The 18,427-nt window shown below is 36.1% G+C and overlaps 1 protein-coding gene across 2 annotated transcripts; it reads right to left on the bottom strand.

Annotated features, from left to right (window-relative positions):
* Positions 1 to 1,286: 1,286 nt before the first annotated feature.
* LOC131037608 (GDP-L-galactose phosphorylase 1) lies at positions 1,287 to 15,879 on the bottom strand. 2 transcript variants are annotated; one of them, XM_057969790.2, is made up of 7 exons: positions 15,358 to 15,879; positions 3,200 to 3,324; positions 3,027 to 3,086; positions 2,659 to 2,901; positions 2,324 to 2,509; positions 1,926 to 2,180; positions 1,287 to 1,820 (listed from the first exon to the last, which is right to left on the bottom strand). In XM_057969790.2, the coding sequence occupies exons 1-7, from the start codon at positions 15,422 to 15,424 to the stop codon at positions 1,800 to 1,802; spliced, it is 957 nt and encodes a 318-aa protein (XP_057825773.2). In that variant the 5' UTR covers positions 15,425 to 15,879; the 3' UTR covers positions 1,287 to 1,799. The 2 variants fall into 2 exon arrangements, with proteins under 2 accessions (XP_057825773.2, XP_057825772.2); XM_057969789.2 differs by having other exon boundaries at positions 1,287 to 1,830; positions 15,358 to 15,872.
* Between the last annotated feature and the right edge of the window lie 2,548 nt (positions 15,880 to 18,427).

The following is an 18,427-nucleotide window of genomic DNA, read 5'->3' as shown; positions in this document are numbered from 1 at the left end:
CTGTCCACCCAAAGGAATGCCTCAAGGCTCACAACCAACTCTTCCACCAACCAGTTCATAACCAGCTTTGATACCAATTGATACAACCATAATTGATGAATCCTCAAAAGAAAACTGACTGGCTTATGCAGCAAGAGTAACACAACGAAAGCAACAATAAAACATAGAAAGATTACAAAAACATATCATATTATTGTCTTAGAACCTCCGGGAACCAACCGATTATCATCATACAGTCATCATAGAACATCCGATAGTCAATCGGTTGAATGCACACTACAAGCCAGATACAATTCATCCGAAACTCTCAGAGTCAACCGATTGTCATCATACAATCATCATAAAACATCTGATAGTCAACTGGTTGAATGCAGGCTACAAGCCATTGGAGTCAACCGGATCTCTAATCACGAATCTAAATCCTTATTCTGATCTCTACTTCCCCCGCTACAAATGATTACATAATACCCTATATATACCCTCCGGAACATATTCGGGGCGACCACAAAAGATTACATTTACCAATGCAGGAAAAATAAAACATGTAACTAGGTCCGCCCTAAGAATGAAAGAAATTCTTCCGGAAAAAAACAACCAAGAAGTGCGGATCAACAGGAAGGTCGGCCACACGCCAAGAAACCGCTCCAGAAATGAAGGAAAACCAACCGGTAAACTCAAGAACTGTTCCGAAACCCAGAAACAGTCAAACCGAGAGCGATAACTAGCTGGAAAAGAATCCAAAAGGACTGAAAATCTAGAATTAAGCACATGAACCAGCCTAGAAACCGAAAATAGGATCTGCGATGAAAAACAAGCAACTACCGGTACCTACCGGCAGGAACACAAACAACTGCACACTGAACTGAACAAAAACTAAACTGAAAGGGAAATATTTTTTGTTGATGCAAGATTGCTCATAGACTGAGAATGCTCCTGCATCAAAAACCCATATGCATATGCACCATACAAATCTATTTTTAAAATAGTACAAACAGATTATCCATTTATTAAACAGTACAAGTAGTACAAATTAAGCAGGCGTTGCAGGCTTTGAACTTTTTGTGCTTATCTGTTTTGCTGACTATGCATGAGTTCCATAAGCTGTCTTACCTTCTGGACATTTTATTAAAAACATTCCTTCATTCATATATATCATATAAATCTATTTATAAAACAGTACAAGCAGATTTCTCAAAGATCACACCTCCATTACACAAATAACATAAAAATTATCGAAGTTCAAGCAAATTACCTACGACAGTCAAACCCATACAGCATATGCATCATACAAGTCTAATAGATAATCTATTTATAAAACAGTACAAATAGCACAAATTAAGTAGGGGCAGTATCACAGGGCTTTTCTATTTTGAGCTTTTTGTGCTTATGTTTTGCTGGCTATCCGTAGGTCCCATAGGCTGTCTGGCCTCTTGGGCATTAATAAAAACATTCATTCATTCACACCTCCACCAAGCAAATATAATAAAGATTTGTGGAAGTCACATAATCCACACAAACTTGTCCCAGTTTCATTTCTCATGGTTTTCCCTAACTAAAGTATAAACATCAGCGACAAAACACTTTCCCAAATCAATACTGGCAGCAAATCCTTTCTGCGATGCCAGTGCACAGGAATTTCAGTCCCTCAAACTCTTCATGATTGAGAGATGCCACGGCAAGAAAATCTCTAACAAACTGCTCCGTAGCATGGCTATAATCAAGATTCCTGTTAAACACAATATGTCCACCAATTTCCCAGACAGAAGGATTAACCTTTGTCTGCAGAAAATTCTCTTCAATCATCCCACGTGCACGCTTATCTGCATAGCACTGAAGGAAGAAAAGGCCATGCTAAATTCACACATTAAAAATGTGTTCAGTTTTTGAAATGTTAAGAAATGCAATATTTATCAAAAGATACTCACCTGGGGAAAAAGAAATATCCGAGTTCCACAATCAGATATCAGAATATTGAAAGGCGTGTTTATATTTTGTAATGAGCAACACAAAGTTGCAACTACTTCGGCCATTTGTCCCAAGTTTTGGCCTATTTCAAACAGTAATCCCTTGACAGGGTAATCCACAAGCTCAAAGATCTTCAACCCACTTCTCTGCCAATCACCAGGAATGAGCTGGGTACAAGCAACCTCAACTGGAAGGGGGTTCGCCAAATAATATGCCTGTGATTAATTCTCCAATATCAATTTGTACTTTTACTGGAAAAGTTTTAACATGTTCAATAAAAACGACAATTGTATTAAGAGGCATAGCATGGTAGCAAATAAATAGAATAGCATCTTAAAGAAATTCCACCATATCTCACCTGAAAATGTAAATGATTGACAGTTGCAAAAGCACCAAGACTATTATAACCAATACGAAAGAAACAGTTATTCACTGCAGCAGCCATTTCTATAACCAATTCAAAAGAGTTGATGTCAATCATTTGTGGAAGGCAACAAAGTGCACGAGGTACCAAAAGCACATGTCCATATTCAATGGGATGTATCTGTTGATCATTAACAATAACAACGCATTGAGCATTGTTAAGAATAGGAATGAAAAAACATATATTTAAACTGAAAAATGTAGAACACTAACAATATTGTAATAAAATTAGTATGAAATATCCACTTACAATATTAGAGATAAACTTACATTCATGATAACCAGATTATCATCAGTCTTGACAGATGCTTTGGGAATAAGTTCACAATTCTCATCTTCACTCATCTTGATCGAGAAAAGCAGTTCACATTGCCCAACTTTGGTGAAATTAAATTTTGAAGGATCAAAAGGCTGAAGCACCTGATTAGCTTGCAATTCTGCAGGCTGTTTCTTTAAATGCCACTCTTCAAGTTCATTTAACTGAGCAATGAAGCCAAAGCTACCTGGAATGATCTGGCAAGAGGCAGATAAACACGCTTTAGCTCAGAGGACACGATCCTTCTTAACTACTTATAGTATCATAAAAAATGTGCAGTAGATGTTCAAAAATGAGAAAATTCAACTCAATAAAATATCACCTTTGTCTCACATGCAGTCACATCATATTTCAAAAGACCCTGGCTTGCTCGATCCTCCCACTGTGATTTGTAATGAAGTTTTAAGAGTAAAGTAATCTAAAATCAAAGCTCAAAGATAACATGTTAACAACAAAAGAATATTCATGCCACCTAGAAAATATGAGGGTAATGACCTGAGCAAGAAGAAGCATGTCCAAGTCATTCTGACTCTCATTAACATGACAAGATGATTGAATTCCAACACTTGGTGGATTAATATGTAATCTTTTTCCAAGTTTGTAGAGAGGGAGCTCAAGATCTGCAGATTCGCCAACAGACAAAATAGCAAAAATGAATAAATATTTAATTTTGCAAGGACAACACAATCTGAAGCCTTAATTAGCTCATGAAAGCATGTTACGAGAAGGAAATTCACATAAGAGATAGTATGACAAACTGAAGCAAAAATTTCTAGATTTAACCTTCCTCAGCAAATGACATAACTCAGCAAAAATGCAAGTTGCAGATGTGTGACCTGTCAAGCTACAGTATTAACTTGAAGTAATTCTATTGAACAAAATTTTAATTTCTTTTAGTTTTAATGCTCTTACATAGGCATTGCAACACTCTTCAGCCAAAAAATAGATCAAATTTCAGATTGAAAGACAGCAGATAAGATGAAAAGGCACTTGCTTCGATCTACAACAGTACATACTTGAGCTAAAGTTTTAAAAAAAATAGGGGACAGAGGGTCGAGGACTGGGAGGGCAGAAGTAGAGAGGAGTAGGGTGCTCGGCAGGTTGGCAATACCCAAAACGATTAATAGAATATAAATGAACTTTGGTTGAAGACAACAGATTGCCAAATGCCATAAGGTAGGTAAAAACAAAAAACTAGAACACCAATAAGAACTCTAGAATGCAACCATTCAAGATGCAACCCATGGATGAGAGACACCATCTTTGTGAGGAAGAAGAACCAATATCAATTGACCAACGATGGACAAGAATTTATTGCCAATGCACACAATTGAAAACCAGGCTTCAATTAAGAATTTATTGCCAATGCACACAATTGAAAACCAGGCTTCAATTAAGAACATGGAAAAAAATAACAGTTGCAAGCCAATATCAAGCAGAACCAAATTGAAAAAAGGAAGAGTGAGAATCCTTGAACGCCATGATCAATGGCCAATTCCTTAGTCTCCTCCATAACAAATCTTCTGTGCAACCGAGAGGGTGAGGTTTAACCTATATTGGCCAAGTCAAATTCTTATTTGTAAGTTTGAAGTTGAACAGCTAAAAAGAGTTAACAAGCCTATCTGCTCAACCTTGAGCAAAAATCCTTTTTTCTCACAACCCAAATAACGAAGTGACATTATGAAGGCAGCCAAAAACATCCATAACCTAATAAATATGGTAAATGATTGGAGATCTGCAAGGATAGCTGAGTGTGGGTTTCTTCCATAGCCATTGTTCAAAAGCTGTAATGTCCCTTTTTGTAAATGCCCTAGTTTTTGCCCTAAAATCACAAATCCAGAATGAAACAAGGGCAAACATAGTTAGGGATATAATCTTCATTTAAGAATAAGATGAGATAAGCCTATTTTTTGAAACCCGCAATGAGATCAGACAACAATGTAGATATAACTCGTGAAATACATCTAATACATGTAAACTCGATCACAATAAGGGTTGAGTTGGAAGACATGATGAAGTGCCCCAAGTATCCTCTATCCTAGGCCCAACAGCAAGACCTTATCCTCTATGGCCTCATGTAGTCCTTAACCATCATCATGAGGTGGCATACCTAGCGAGGGCTTTACACTGTTCCCCTCCTCATATCAACCTCTCATCTCTTATGATTGAATCACTTCAACAATTGATCCATGTGGAGATAGTAGGGAAGCTACAATAGGGTGCCCAAGGTTAGGACCTTATCCTCCTTGGCCTCATGTGGTCCTTAACCGATGGTCCTTGACCATCATCATAAGGTGGCCCCGTGGTCCTTAACCAATGGTCCTTCACCATCGTTATGAGGCATTGTGCCCAGTGAGGAATCTCTCACAATTCCCCCTATTGTGTCCCTCCCTTCTATCACAATTGCAAACAATAATAAAACATACAAATTATACATCACAATCCTCAAGCATTATAAATATTATCAATATTGACAGTGCTTAAATGTTACTAGCTTTGTCTAATATTAAATTCATATTAATTTCCCCTTTACGTTTCCTTAATTAAGTAGTACATCCAGATTTGTTTTATATTCTTATGTCTCTTATATGAATTTAGAAGTGATTGTTACCGACTGTTGTTTCAGTTGTATTAATAATAATATTAAATTGTATCATTCGTTTTAGTTGTATTAATAATGTTAAGTTTTATCCAAAGTAATGGTTGTATTAGTGAAGTTAAACTGTATTAATAGCAGCATGCTATATTATCAATATTCCTCATACCCGTAATGATTACCAGACAAAGTGCTGCTGATTTCTTCCCATATACCCCTCTTATTCTCTTTTTCCCTTCCTATTCTCCTTGGCCTATCCTTCCGTCTCCTCTTTTCTTACTTCCCTTATTTTCTTTCTTCTTACCCGATGCCTTTGACTGGGAGAAAGACTGTCCTATTTAAAGTTCTTCAACGGACATGTCTCTCCCATAAGAAACAGTAAAACAAAGCAGCCTTACACTAAACCAATTCGGTGATTCCAAATTAAACATCAGTCAAAATGATATTAGTTATTTACAGATATTATGTGCAAATATTATTTAATAGTAATTGTTGTGATTGTAATAAATGCAAATTAATATTTATGTGTTTATTTAATAAATATTATTAAACAGTAATTATTATTGAAATTATTAATGTAAGTTAATATTTATCGCGGCTATTAATAATTATTGTGAATATTAGTTAATAATAAATATTGATTGTAATTATAAATGCAAATCAATATTTATTTAATAATTATTGTGAATAATGGTTAATAGTAATATACATGAGCAAATAGTTTAGATGCTCTTCATATAGAATGTAAATACTCAAAATATAAGGGATATTCCAAAAGCGTAGAAGTGGATTAGAATGGAGCTAATAGAGGGAAACAAATCTATCATATTTAGTAAATCTACTCTTGCAAAACAATCCTTATTATGAGAGCAATTGGAAGGATTTTAATTGGAAGTAAGAGGCTTTTCTAATTGTTGGGTTTCTCCAGGGTAAATTCTATGCTTTTCGAAGATTGTTTATTTCTAATTTCTAGTCATCCTCTGCATTACTTTTGTTGTAATTTCAACATGAATGTATGGTGCTTACACTGATAAAGCTATAAGCCATGACGTGTATGAAATTATAAATACAGCATATTAACAGTAACTGATGTGCAATTTCTTTGAAATTGTGTATTGAGATTTGTGTTACTGAATCAAAGTTGGTCTACATAGAGCCATTACAAGTCAAATCAGTGGTGAATAAGTCGCTTATACCCACCTGGGAACATAGTTTCCATTTTGGAACACCAGTGTTTTCTCATAGTAATTTCAAAGATATCTCTTCAACATGATCACTTATCCTATTGTTTTCTAAGGTTAAGCGACTTGATGGGTCAATTTAGGGCCTCATATCTAGGCACATGTTGACTGAGCACAAACTAACATGCTGCTTACTAGCATTGTGAAGAGTAGGTGTCGAAAAATGCATCCTAATTGAAAATGCTCCAAACCAAGTATTCACAAATTTAATAACTTTAATCATAACAACTACCAATAAAATATGAATGCAAAAAGATCAGAGGATAGAGGAGCAGCATTGGATTCCACTTAGGTCCCTAGATCACTAGCCAAAGGAGCAGTAATGGAAATCTTTAAGTGCCCTTTATTGAGCTTATAGTATGGATGTTTGCATTTTGCTTATTCATGAAATCTTTAGGTACCTTTATTGAGCTTATGGATGTTAGCATTAAGCTTGATTATGAAGCGACATCAAACAAGTCAATCATGCAGGTACTCTTTGGGATCATGAAGAACATGCTGGGGGGTGTTTTTCTAAGCATATACGTCAAGCTCCAAACAGTAAGAAAGAGGGCATTTGGAAGGTTTTGTTGCTATCAATTTCTCACTTTATAGTTGAGTCTAACTATGACCTACTGATTGACTTTCCTGATCACTTTGTAAAATTAAGACATTCGTAATCATACTCTTAAGAGCATCAATAAGCCATTCGTAATTATACTCTTAAGAGCATTGGTAAGGACACCGGTACAATGGTTGCATATCAGCAAACATACAAGGTTGCTTTCTAGAATGTTTTAAAGACAGAACAACTTTATAGACAGATCTACAAACATCATTTTCTCAGTTGACAATATAAGACTGATACATAGTAACATAAATCATCTTCACCATTATCTTTAATGTTTGTTCCAGCCTACTAGCTACAATTGTGAGGTTGCTAAGGGAAAGGGATTCTGATAAACACTTATCCTTCTCCTACATATTCAGGGCCCAAGGTATCAAGGGGAATTATTAATAGTTAAGAAAACATTAAAGGTGACAATAATTAATGGCCATTAAACACCCCATCCCCAAGGTAATCCATTGAAAGGTCTGTCCAAATGACCTACATTTCACATCCAAATCATGTGATTTGGACCATGGTTTGTAACTCCGCCTTAATGGCAACTAAACATGCATGGAGAGCCTTAACTCTCACGAACTGATCAACAACTACCACTGTTTGTGTCTCCACCCAATTGATCTCATTAGCCATGGACACAGTAATATTAATGATTATGTCAATTAACTCCTCCAACTTTGTACTTGGTAACACTTGGTTTATTGCAGTGATATTTGGGGTTTTCCTGACTCTAGAGTTCTCCATCTCTTGTTGTAAGGCTGGAAGCAGAGTGTACAATTATGCAATGATAAATGACAATAGAAACAATTCAAAAGTATAGGAAAGGATGTTCCTCGCAGGCCAGGTGGCAAATATCTTAAAGGAAATATAGAGGTCCCTGCTTGATGAACATAAACTTACAATAAATGGACTAATAAAGGAGGGAATTGGGGGTCTCTAGGAGAGTGGGCACAGAATTCAATGTCCAAAAGTCCAGACTTTCCCTAAGAACCTTTGAATTCAATGGTAAGCTGCAAAATTGTAAGATCATACCCCACTTCTGCCCTGCAAACCCAGCTCTGAAATGTGATGATTGTAAAACTTGTATTTAATTCATTAATGTCAAGTCGAGCTCTTTTTTTCTCTTAATTAAAAAACAAGAAAAAGTTCCAAAGAGAAAAGTAGCTAGGATTCTGAAAGAGGCATTAATAGTACAATACTACAAAGTCCATTGTTTGGGAAAATAAAGGTTATACTGTTCTATTTAAAGTTTTAAAACCAGAACATTCACAATTCAACTTAGGAAAAAGAGGAAATGCTTGGATTAGCACAAGATGTGGAAAATTTTACTGTTGGCATTTATATTGTCTCCTTATTTTTTAGTGTTTGGGTTAAGATACCTAAACCTTCAAGAATCAATGCAATAATTTAAGCATGCATGACTACATACATATATCTATAAACACATCAAGTTTTCTTTATTAATTGGAGAGCAAAATTTTCCTTGCTTTGCACATAGAAATTAACTGAAACAATAATAATGACTCCATTGATGGCATTGATAAGAAAGAAAATGACAAGAAGGTGGTATTTTTTGTAGTGTTTCAAATTATAATGCTCTATCAAGATTCAAGATTCAACTGCATAAAATATCATACTTGCTGAAGTTTTGCAAATGGAGTAGCAAGGTAAGTGGACTTGATCTAAGGTAAGTGGACTTGATCTAGGGCAAACTCCATATTTAAGCACACTAAAGTCAGAGTAGTACCAGGGTGGATGACCTCCCAGGAAGTCCTGATAGCTACTAATTATTGTTAAAGGAATTAATAGCCTCGTAAGAACCTTTCAAAATATCCAAGTTATTTATGAAGCTCGGAAAAAATTGACAGTTGCCGAGCTGGTCTTATCTCTCTTGGCCACTAATTTGATTGATCAGTATGATTTAAAGAGGCTAAAAAAGAGGGTCAGACCATTCCTGTATGTGACCATGAAATAGAATGAGGACATTAAAGACATAATAAGGATGGGGATGGCCATACATATATGTCTAGGGCTCCCTACCTTTGAATTATTTCTTTCAAACTTTGGCTAATTTGAATTGGGAAGTTTCAATGCAATGAACTGCTTTCCTTCCTTGTTGAAACTGAACTTTTCTTCTGTTTGCCTCTCCACTTGATCATGGCAGGCACTGTTTATTTGACATTTCATCGAATAACAGTGGAAGGCTAGCTTGTCTTGGAATTGTGTTGTTCATTTTGAACTTGGGTGGCGACCTGTTCTGGGAGTGCTCAGAGTGCCAGGAAGGACACACGGATTAAGGTCTCTGATTCGCTGCTTTTAATTTCTGGATGCAGGAATCTTTCTTAGTCTTCAGTTTCTGGTTTGGGAGTGCTCTAAGATAATTCACTCCCTACCTCTAATTCCTATCAAGTATAGGTTTGCATTTCTATCATTATGGGTGTGAAAAAGCAATCCAAACAAATTTGGGGGAAAAACAACTTCTAGAACTATTTTTTAGCAAATATCTCTAAGTCCGTAGGATTATTTGCATTTAATTTTCAATTTAGGTGGAGCTAGAGGTTAAAGGGAAACAAATTTAAGAATAGAATAAATAAGCTAGCATTAACAACTGAAAATGGAAAAACATGGGGTTTTCTTTTTCCAATTTGCAGATTTTCTGATACCATGATGGTTTAAATTGAGCCATGGCCCATGATAATTCAAAGACCCTTCAACTTTAATGAAAAAAGTGAGGCTATGAAATAATTTCATTTAAATAAATGTAAAAATTCACTTCAATTCACATTATTCCAAATCTACGTTCTGAATGCCACTATAGTGTTCCTCTCAAATCAAAATTTAAAACTCAAAATTATTGTAAAGAAACAAGCAGTTCCCTAAGGGACTTTAACTCGATCATTTTTCTTTCAATAAAGTATATTCCCCATTACATGAAATGGGTATAGAATAAAAACATCCAATCAACTTCAATGCTTTAAACTCGCTATAATAGCAAATTGGGTATAATAAAAACAAAAAAGAGGTTTACTCTAATTTTGTTTAAATCAACATCAAGTTTTCTTTAATTACCCTTTCTCCAAAAGAGTATATTAAATGGCACTGCAGTTTCTTCTTAAATTTTAAGAAATCTTGTAAAGAAACAAGCAGCCATTTGAGAAGATCTAAATCAAACTCAAATGCACCAAATTCACCATGATATGATTATATAGTACAGAATTAAAGTTTAATTTATTTAAATGCCCTACAAAATCAAATTGGTAAAACTGATCATATTCAATCCACCAGATTTTCCATACAATATATTGGGTATAAAATAAACAAAATTATATCTACCCAAGTTCAACTTAAAATCAAATTGGACATTACATAAATCAAATACAATCTCACCAATTTCAACATAAAATCATATTGGGTATTTCCACACAAACTCAACAATGGTTAAACCAAATAAAACTTGTTATATTCAACACAGACTACCCTACCAAAGGAGAAGGCAATATGGGTGAGGAATGGCCAACGATTCAAAAGCAAACTAGGCAACTCAACCCATACAAGAACTTTGAGAACTCGTTGGTCAAACACAACAAAAAGATAAATCTATTAATGAGGGAGGAAAAATCAATACAGAAAATAGTAGGGGTTCATGGTGGAGGACTACATCCACATGGTTAGCTTCTGCAAGGTAGAAAAGAAAAACGCCTTTAGTTAAGTTTTGGACTACATAAACCAAATAAAATCTCAGCGATTTCACCATAAAGGGAATTTCCGTATAAAATTGATGTTGCCATCAAGCCAAATAAAACTTTTTGGATTCAACACGAACTACCCTCCCAAAGGAGGAGGCAATATGGTTGAGGAATGGCCATCCAGGCAGAGGCATTGCAGGAAATTTAACCCATACAAGAACTTTGAGAGCTTGTTCATGAACGCAACAAAGTCTATTGGTTGGGAAGAAAAAACTAAAAGAGAACATTGTAGGAGGCCATGACGGAGGATGATGTCCACATGGTTAGCCTCTGTAGAGCAGAAAAGAAAAAAGGCTTTAGTTAAGTTTTGGATAGCATCTAACTAAACCCCATGTAGAACACATGCAATGTTAACGTAGTCGCAAGGCTTGCTTTCAAATGGTATGAAGCCAACAAACTCACCAATGAGCATAGCCACTTTAACCATTTACAAGCACTAACAAATTCTTGAACCAAACAAAATAACATCAAAAGGGTTCACAAAACCATACCTCATGGAACACCTTGCAACTAAAAATTCTGCTCAAAAAATCAAGTGCATCAAAGAAGTTAGGCAAGCTTCTCTTCATTTCCTAATGTCTTGCATGCCTTGTCCAGCATTATACCAGTTTCTTCTAGGCTTAAGCATCCTCCCTTGAAAAAGATGAGGCGCTTAAGACTCACCTAGCTATGGCCCCTTGCAGGCTTACCACAGACCAAAATTGCAACTTCTAACGAACTCCTATCCCAAGAGAAGCTTCACTTGGATGCATTTGGCATGGCCAGTAACAAAGCACCTGGCTGCAATTTTTTCCCTGTGAATTCTATAAAACCGTGTGGGATGATATTGGCCAAGATTTATTCAAGGTCTATCTAGAAGCTTATCATAGTGCATCTTTAGGACCCATCATTGAAAAAGGAAATATCAGATTCATACCTAAAGTTGGGGATTCAAAGCTAATTTGCAATTGGAGACCTATCAATCTCTTGAATGTCTCTTTGAGAATTATTGAAACAACTTTAGCTATGCAAATTAGACATTTCCTTCCAATTGTGGTTCAATCTACACAAATTAGGTTTATTCAAAGCATACACATCATTGAAAATGCCATTGTTATATAGGAAAATGTAGAATGGACACATAAATCTAATTGATAGTCTTTCCTCATCAAAATTGAATGCCTATAATAATATTGAATGACATTTCATATTAGCCATGCTCAAGTCTCTAAGCTTTGGTCTCACCTTCATCTAGTTATTCCAATTGCCTTTTACAAATGCTTCCGCTTGGCCTACTGTTTGATGGTGTTGAATTTGAGCACTTCAACCTTTTTTATCCAGAAGGCGAGCTGCTCTCTTGCACCCTCACTATATGTATTAGCTGCTAAAGTGTTTGGCTATCTTCTTGCCAATACCATTCCACAGCAATGGGTTAAAGGAATCTCCCTTCCTAGATCTACTTCTCAACAAGTGGTAAATGGTCACTTTTCAGAGGATTCCTTCCTTATGCTCTTTGAAGATGAAGACAATATTATATAAGCTTTGTCTTAACACTTTCTATTTAGCTTTAGGATCTAGTATTCAACCAAATAAGAAATAGTACTAGAAGCAATCATTTTCCCAGCCTCCTCCTAGTGGGCTTCATCCATTTGGCTAGAAACCCACTAAACACAAGGATATCTTTAAATTTATGGGCAATATCTTTGCATTTCAAGCTTCTAAATCCAAGTTCTAGCAATATGTGATTGAAAAAATCAAGAAAAAGCTTTCATATTGGATTACAAAACTGCTTTCACTAGTCAATAAATTCCAAATTTTCTCCAAGGTTCTTGGAGTCCTGCATGTGTATTACTCTTCTTGTTCAATTCCTTTTGCAGTGTCATATTGCAAGTTTGACAAGCTTCTCCAAGACCGTAAGGGCTATTTCAGACTGCAATAAAGGTTTTTATTTGTGTTGCTCGGGCACCTTTGTTGCCTACCAAGAGATTCTAGTGGGCAAGACCTTATTGATTTTAACAAACAAAGCATTGTTTTATGTGCTAAGTGGATTGTCAAATCTTGTGATAGCAATATGCCCAAAAAAAATTGTTAAAATTTTCCATCATTTTTGGCAAACCATATGAGGAACCAGCCTAGAAGGACCTTGGGTTTCCATTCCCTTACTTTCCCTCCCACGACTATTAAAATCAATGGCAATTTTGTGACAAAATGTATTCAAAAGGCTGAGGAAACTACTAAACCTTGGCTGATTCACAATGGATTATCCATCAATCAGCAATCTATATGGTCGTCTCCCATCATCTTGTTTCAGGATATACCACTAGCAACTACTACTTGGATGCACTCCCTTAAATATTGTGATGGCAATAAAGCCCAAAAAATTGGTTGAAATTTTGCTTTGTTTTTGGCTTACCATATGAGCATCAAGTGTAGAATGACCTTGGGTTTCCATTCCCTTACAATTCCTCTCATGCCTATTAAAATCAATGGCAACTTTGTGGCAAAATGTATTCAAATGGCTACGGAAACTATTTAACCTTGGCTGATTTGCAAAGGATTATCCATCAATCAGCAATCTAAATGGTGGTCTCCCATAATCTTGTTTCAAGATAAGCCACTAACAACTATTCCTTGAATGCACTCCCTTAAGTTCTTCAAAAGGGTTAGGCACCTTTAGGATCTCTACTCCGAGGCTAATTCCACTTTTCTTGTTTGGCCTAAAGCCAAAGTGAAGTTTAATTTAAGCCATACAAACTAAGAAACCTTCCAACAAATAATCAAGGTTGTGCCTTCTCAGTATTTGCACAAAATATCTCTGTGCTCCATTAGGCCTTGGTGAAAGAACTAGAAATTTTGTGTTAAAGACACTTTCTATAATTACAATCCTCAAAAAGGACTTAGGTGGTTTCAACTCATATTACCATGATTCATAAGTTGAATACCAAGTCACCTTTTATCTAGGTTGTGTTTTAAAATACTTTGGGAAGCGTTTGTGGAGCCCAAAGTGGCCCAATTTGCCTAATGTTTTCTTTACTGAGGCCTTTCTATTATCATCCATTAGATACATCTTGGTTTGTCTAATCAAGGATTTTTTTGAGGAGCATCAAGAAACCGATCTTAATTTCTTTTGGATTTGTATTCATGATCAAAATGCCTTACAATGGATCCATGATTTTGTCCAATCTCTAAGGCATGAACCATTTATTGGCACAATGTCCTTGGCGATGGGGCCAAGTTTTCTGCAGAGTTCTCCCAGCTATAGCATGCTTTCAAATCGGATAACCTTTTTTGTATTTGGAAAGAAAGAAATTCTATTATTTTTGCTATTTTATTGTGGATATAAACTTTTCTATTCACTCCAAATTGTTGTTGATCTCTAATATGCTCATTCAAATTCAAGTTCAAGCTAGAAATGTAGTGCTTTGGATTGAGCATCTTTAAACCCGACTTGATCACTAAGGGAATGTCCCTTGCATGATGGTCAAGATTCCACTTTCTCCTACCAAGATCGGCACTACAGCCACTCTAAAGTCCTCACAGCATCATCCACACAACTATCAAAGAACCTCCACTCCTCTACCGCCACCAACAACTAAGCAGCACTCTGGACCCTGCCACAACTGACAAAGTAGCTAAGGTGGGTGATCTCCACCTCCAAATCACTCTTCTACATCCTCTCGATTACAAGTTAGGCCCTTTATGATCAAGGAAAATCCCTTCACTTGGCTCTTGCTATATCTCCACCAAGGACCATGCAGAACGAACCATTGGAGGTTCAGAGGAAGGAAATAATGCCGCTCTTGCTAGCTGGGACCTATGGAGGACGGCAACGATTTGCCATGTGTGGGGTGGGATAACCTGAATGGGAAAAACCTCCTCCACTAACTCTGAAATTGTTTTTGCGGCATAATTGTAGTGGTTTAGTTTAATCTGAACTTGTAACTTGACAGTTATATCACTTGTAGGGCCATGCTCTTGCTCTTTTGTGGCTGATTCCATCTTTGGGGCCATGCCACAAAGATTCCATTTATTTTGATTTTAACTTTGCTGGTCTAACTTTAGGGTCTGATGCCATGCCCCCATTTTTTTATTTTTTCTTGTAAAAATCTTGCTGTAAACTTTAACTCGGACTTTAATATATGGTCTTTTATTAAAAATATACTAAAATATTTTTTTTAAATGGGTATTAAATCAATCAAATAAAATTTGACCAAATTCGCAACTGTATAAAATAAATCAAATTAAATATCAATAAAGTAGCCATTAAATCAAATTGGCTACAAAACAAATCGAAATTTAATGTGTTTCCCTCGCCATAAATAGAATATGGTACAATGAGAAACCGATTTCAATTTCACCAAATTTGTCATAAACTCAAACTGAGTATAGAGTAAAGAATAAATTTCATCTAATTTGCCAGAAAATCAAATGGATATACAAATAAATAAAATTTAGTTTTGCCAGATTTGCCATTTGCCATTCCAAACCTCTTAGCTTCTCTCTCTGCATGTTATCTCCGGCTAATTCGTCAGAAGGGGTTCTAATGTCCACCATATTCAGCCAGAGAAATGGTACCCGTCAATTAAACGACCTCCGCCGGCCAAACAAGTGAGATCAGCCGGATGCCCACCCGCAGAAGGCAGAGCACCGCGACCACCGTGAAATTTCGGAGAAGGCAGCCAATACTTAGAAATTCCTTTGATATTGCATAAATGTTCTGATTTTCTCAGAGAAAAACGTGATTGCCCGTGCAAATCCGTGATGATGCCTGTCGATTAACAATTATCAATGGTGAGGAAGATTGCATTAATAACATCAACCCTATGATGATCCTGCAGATGGGTTTATGCCAAGAGTTTTCTAAAAGAGAGATTCCTGCGAAGATTGTGTTAACACAGAAATCACTGCATGATTTTTCTAGAAGCAATGAGATTTGTGAGAGTCATAATAGGTAGGAGGTGAGAAGAAGACCGATAGAAGTTGAGGGGCGTGATGAATGCCACGTTCCGTATACGTTCATCGAATTATTTCAGTGGACTGAGTGTTTGCCTACCTAATTGACATGTTATCATAATTTCTGGGAAGATTCAAATTTAAGCGATTAATTTTTTCTTGGTCAAGAAGGGCTACTAATGACTTGCATTCATAAGGCAAACGATAGAGACATTATGATTTACATGTATGATAAAAAAAAAAAACTAAATATGATTTGCATTGTATAGAAAAAAAAATAATAGCTGAATGTTTATTTTTTTAAGATGAGATGCAGAAATTTTTTAAGCTGAATGATTATGTATGGATGAAAAGATTAGGTTAAGAGTGGTAGTAATTAAAACTAAATAGTTAAAAAGTAATAAATAAAATGATATGAAAATATAATAATAATAAATTCAATCATTTAAAGGGGTATTACTGATAGGTTAAAACTAGTTTTTAAGTGCATCCTCTCATGGCTAGGTAGCTTGTAGCTTGTAACAACACAAACCTTGCTACACCACATCTCATAATTGTTGAAACCCAAGCAAGAAATCTTAAAAAGGACTTTGTTAGCACTCAAACTTTGGCAAAAAGAGATCACTCATCCACCAAACATTTCAAACTCCTCATCACCATCATCGAATCTTAGAATTATAAGAGGGGATCAACCTTTTCATCAAATACAAAATTCAAACATGGCTAAGACTATGTCTCAAAGTCAAAGATAACAACGAAATGAAATAAGGGAAAAGGAACAAGACGTCAACCTATTTACATAGAGAGAAGACCTAGAAACTCCTACACAAGTGGAAATAGAAGAAGCAACTAGTAATCCCAAGTTCAACAGACTCTTCGATGAGATTCTTAAAGGGAACGTTGACGCTCATTTCCTAAGACTTGCTCAAGAGGGAGCAAAACTCCCTCCAGACTTGGATGTATCACAACTTAGGGACACACAGAACAAGCCCAACACAATCATCATCAAGAAAATAATCAAGATGTCAGGAGGGCGAGGAATACTCGCAATTATGATGACAACTATCAACAAGGGAACATCTCGCCTCCTCTCATAGAAATGGATATGTTGAGACAACAAGTAAAAGACCTTTCCCACCTATTCAATTAGGGGAAGGCACAAAAGAGATATGCTCTTGAAGATATATGTCCTTATCCATTTGATAGGAACATGATCAAGCCCCCTTTCCCACACAATTTCGAGACTCCAAAATTTGACAAATACAAAGGAAAGGGAGATCCAAGAGACCATGTGAGATCATTCTGCTTTGCTTTCTTAGAGGTTGCATATGAAAAAACATACTTAATGCACCTCTTCCCCCAAAGTTTAGGAGGCTCGGCTATGCAATGGTTCTCACGCTTGCCTAGTGGAATTAGGACATTTAATGACTTAGTGCAAGAATTTGTCACTCATCATGCACACAACATAGAACGTGATATCTCCATGGTTGATTTATGAAACACTAAATAAAATAATGGAGAGTTATTCTCAACATTCTTGCAAAGATGGAGACACCTTTCTACCAAACGTTCCTTCCCCATTCCCGAGGAACAATTAATTGAAATCTTCATTTCAAACTTAAATGAATAAATGGAATTCCACTTAGAAGTCAAATGTTCAGATTCTTTTAAAGAAGTCATAGCCCAAGGAATGAAAATCGAGAAAGCCCTTATCAAGAAGGGACTTGTCAAAATATACAAAGACAACAAAGATGGTCCGTGACTAGCCTACAATAGTGACAAAACCCAAATTTTGGACCAAGAACAAAAACATTATCAACGATGGTGTTGTAGACACAAGGACTATCAAGACTACCCAACCAATAGTCAAAATAGTTGAACAAGTTGATAATTGTAACAACAATAACACCAATCAAGGTCCTGTTGGCATATGATGAAGCGGTGATAATGTATGTTATCATTGATGTCAATAAGTGCTTAATCAGGTGAACCGGTATGAATATAAAGATCGAAAGTGGTTATGGTCAACCGGGATGAAGTGGATCGGTGTCGAGGTTCACTAAGTGTGACTACTGCTTGGTAGTCTCAGTTCAGCTCTAGGGTTACTAGTTTGGCTTGTGCGGTGCAACCGATGATGTTTGGTGACCAGTTAGTTAAGGAATAAGAATAAGGATCAAGATACCATGTCAGTTGTGTGCACATGAAGGATTTATTTGTGGTTTTTGCGCATGAAGATTGAATGCATTAAATGCCTACCTCGAGAATGAGCATTTTTCTTAGCAGTGTGTGAAGAGCAAGTGATGGGTTATTGATTTTTAGATGCCGTGAAGATTGGACAATGCAGAATATCTTGACATCTGTTTTAGATTGTTTCATTCTATGTAATGTGTTTGGACGGTCAGGATTGGACCGCTTGTAAGTGTAAACTTGAAATATTTAGGGTTTAGGGTTTATGCTACCAACCTAGTTGTTGTCTATAAGGTCGATGAGTTTTATTAGTGCAGTGGTTGGCAAAAGTTGTATTTGTGTCCACATATTGGAGATTTGACACTTGTCAAACCAGAGTGAGGAATCTGTAGAGTGTGATTGCAGAAGAGAGGAACT

Source organism: Cryptomeria japonica, chromosome 11 (assembly GCF_030272615.1).
Source record: "Cryptomeria japonica chromosome 11, Sugi_1.0, whole genome shotgun sequence".
Taxonomy (NCBI): Eukaryota; Viridiplantae; Streptophyta; class Pinopsida; order Cupressales; family Cupressaceae; genus Cryptomeria; species Cryptomeria japonica.
Note: the sequence above shows the minus strand (reverse complement) of the source record. Positions and strands in the feature narration are given on the sequence as shown.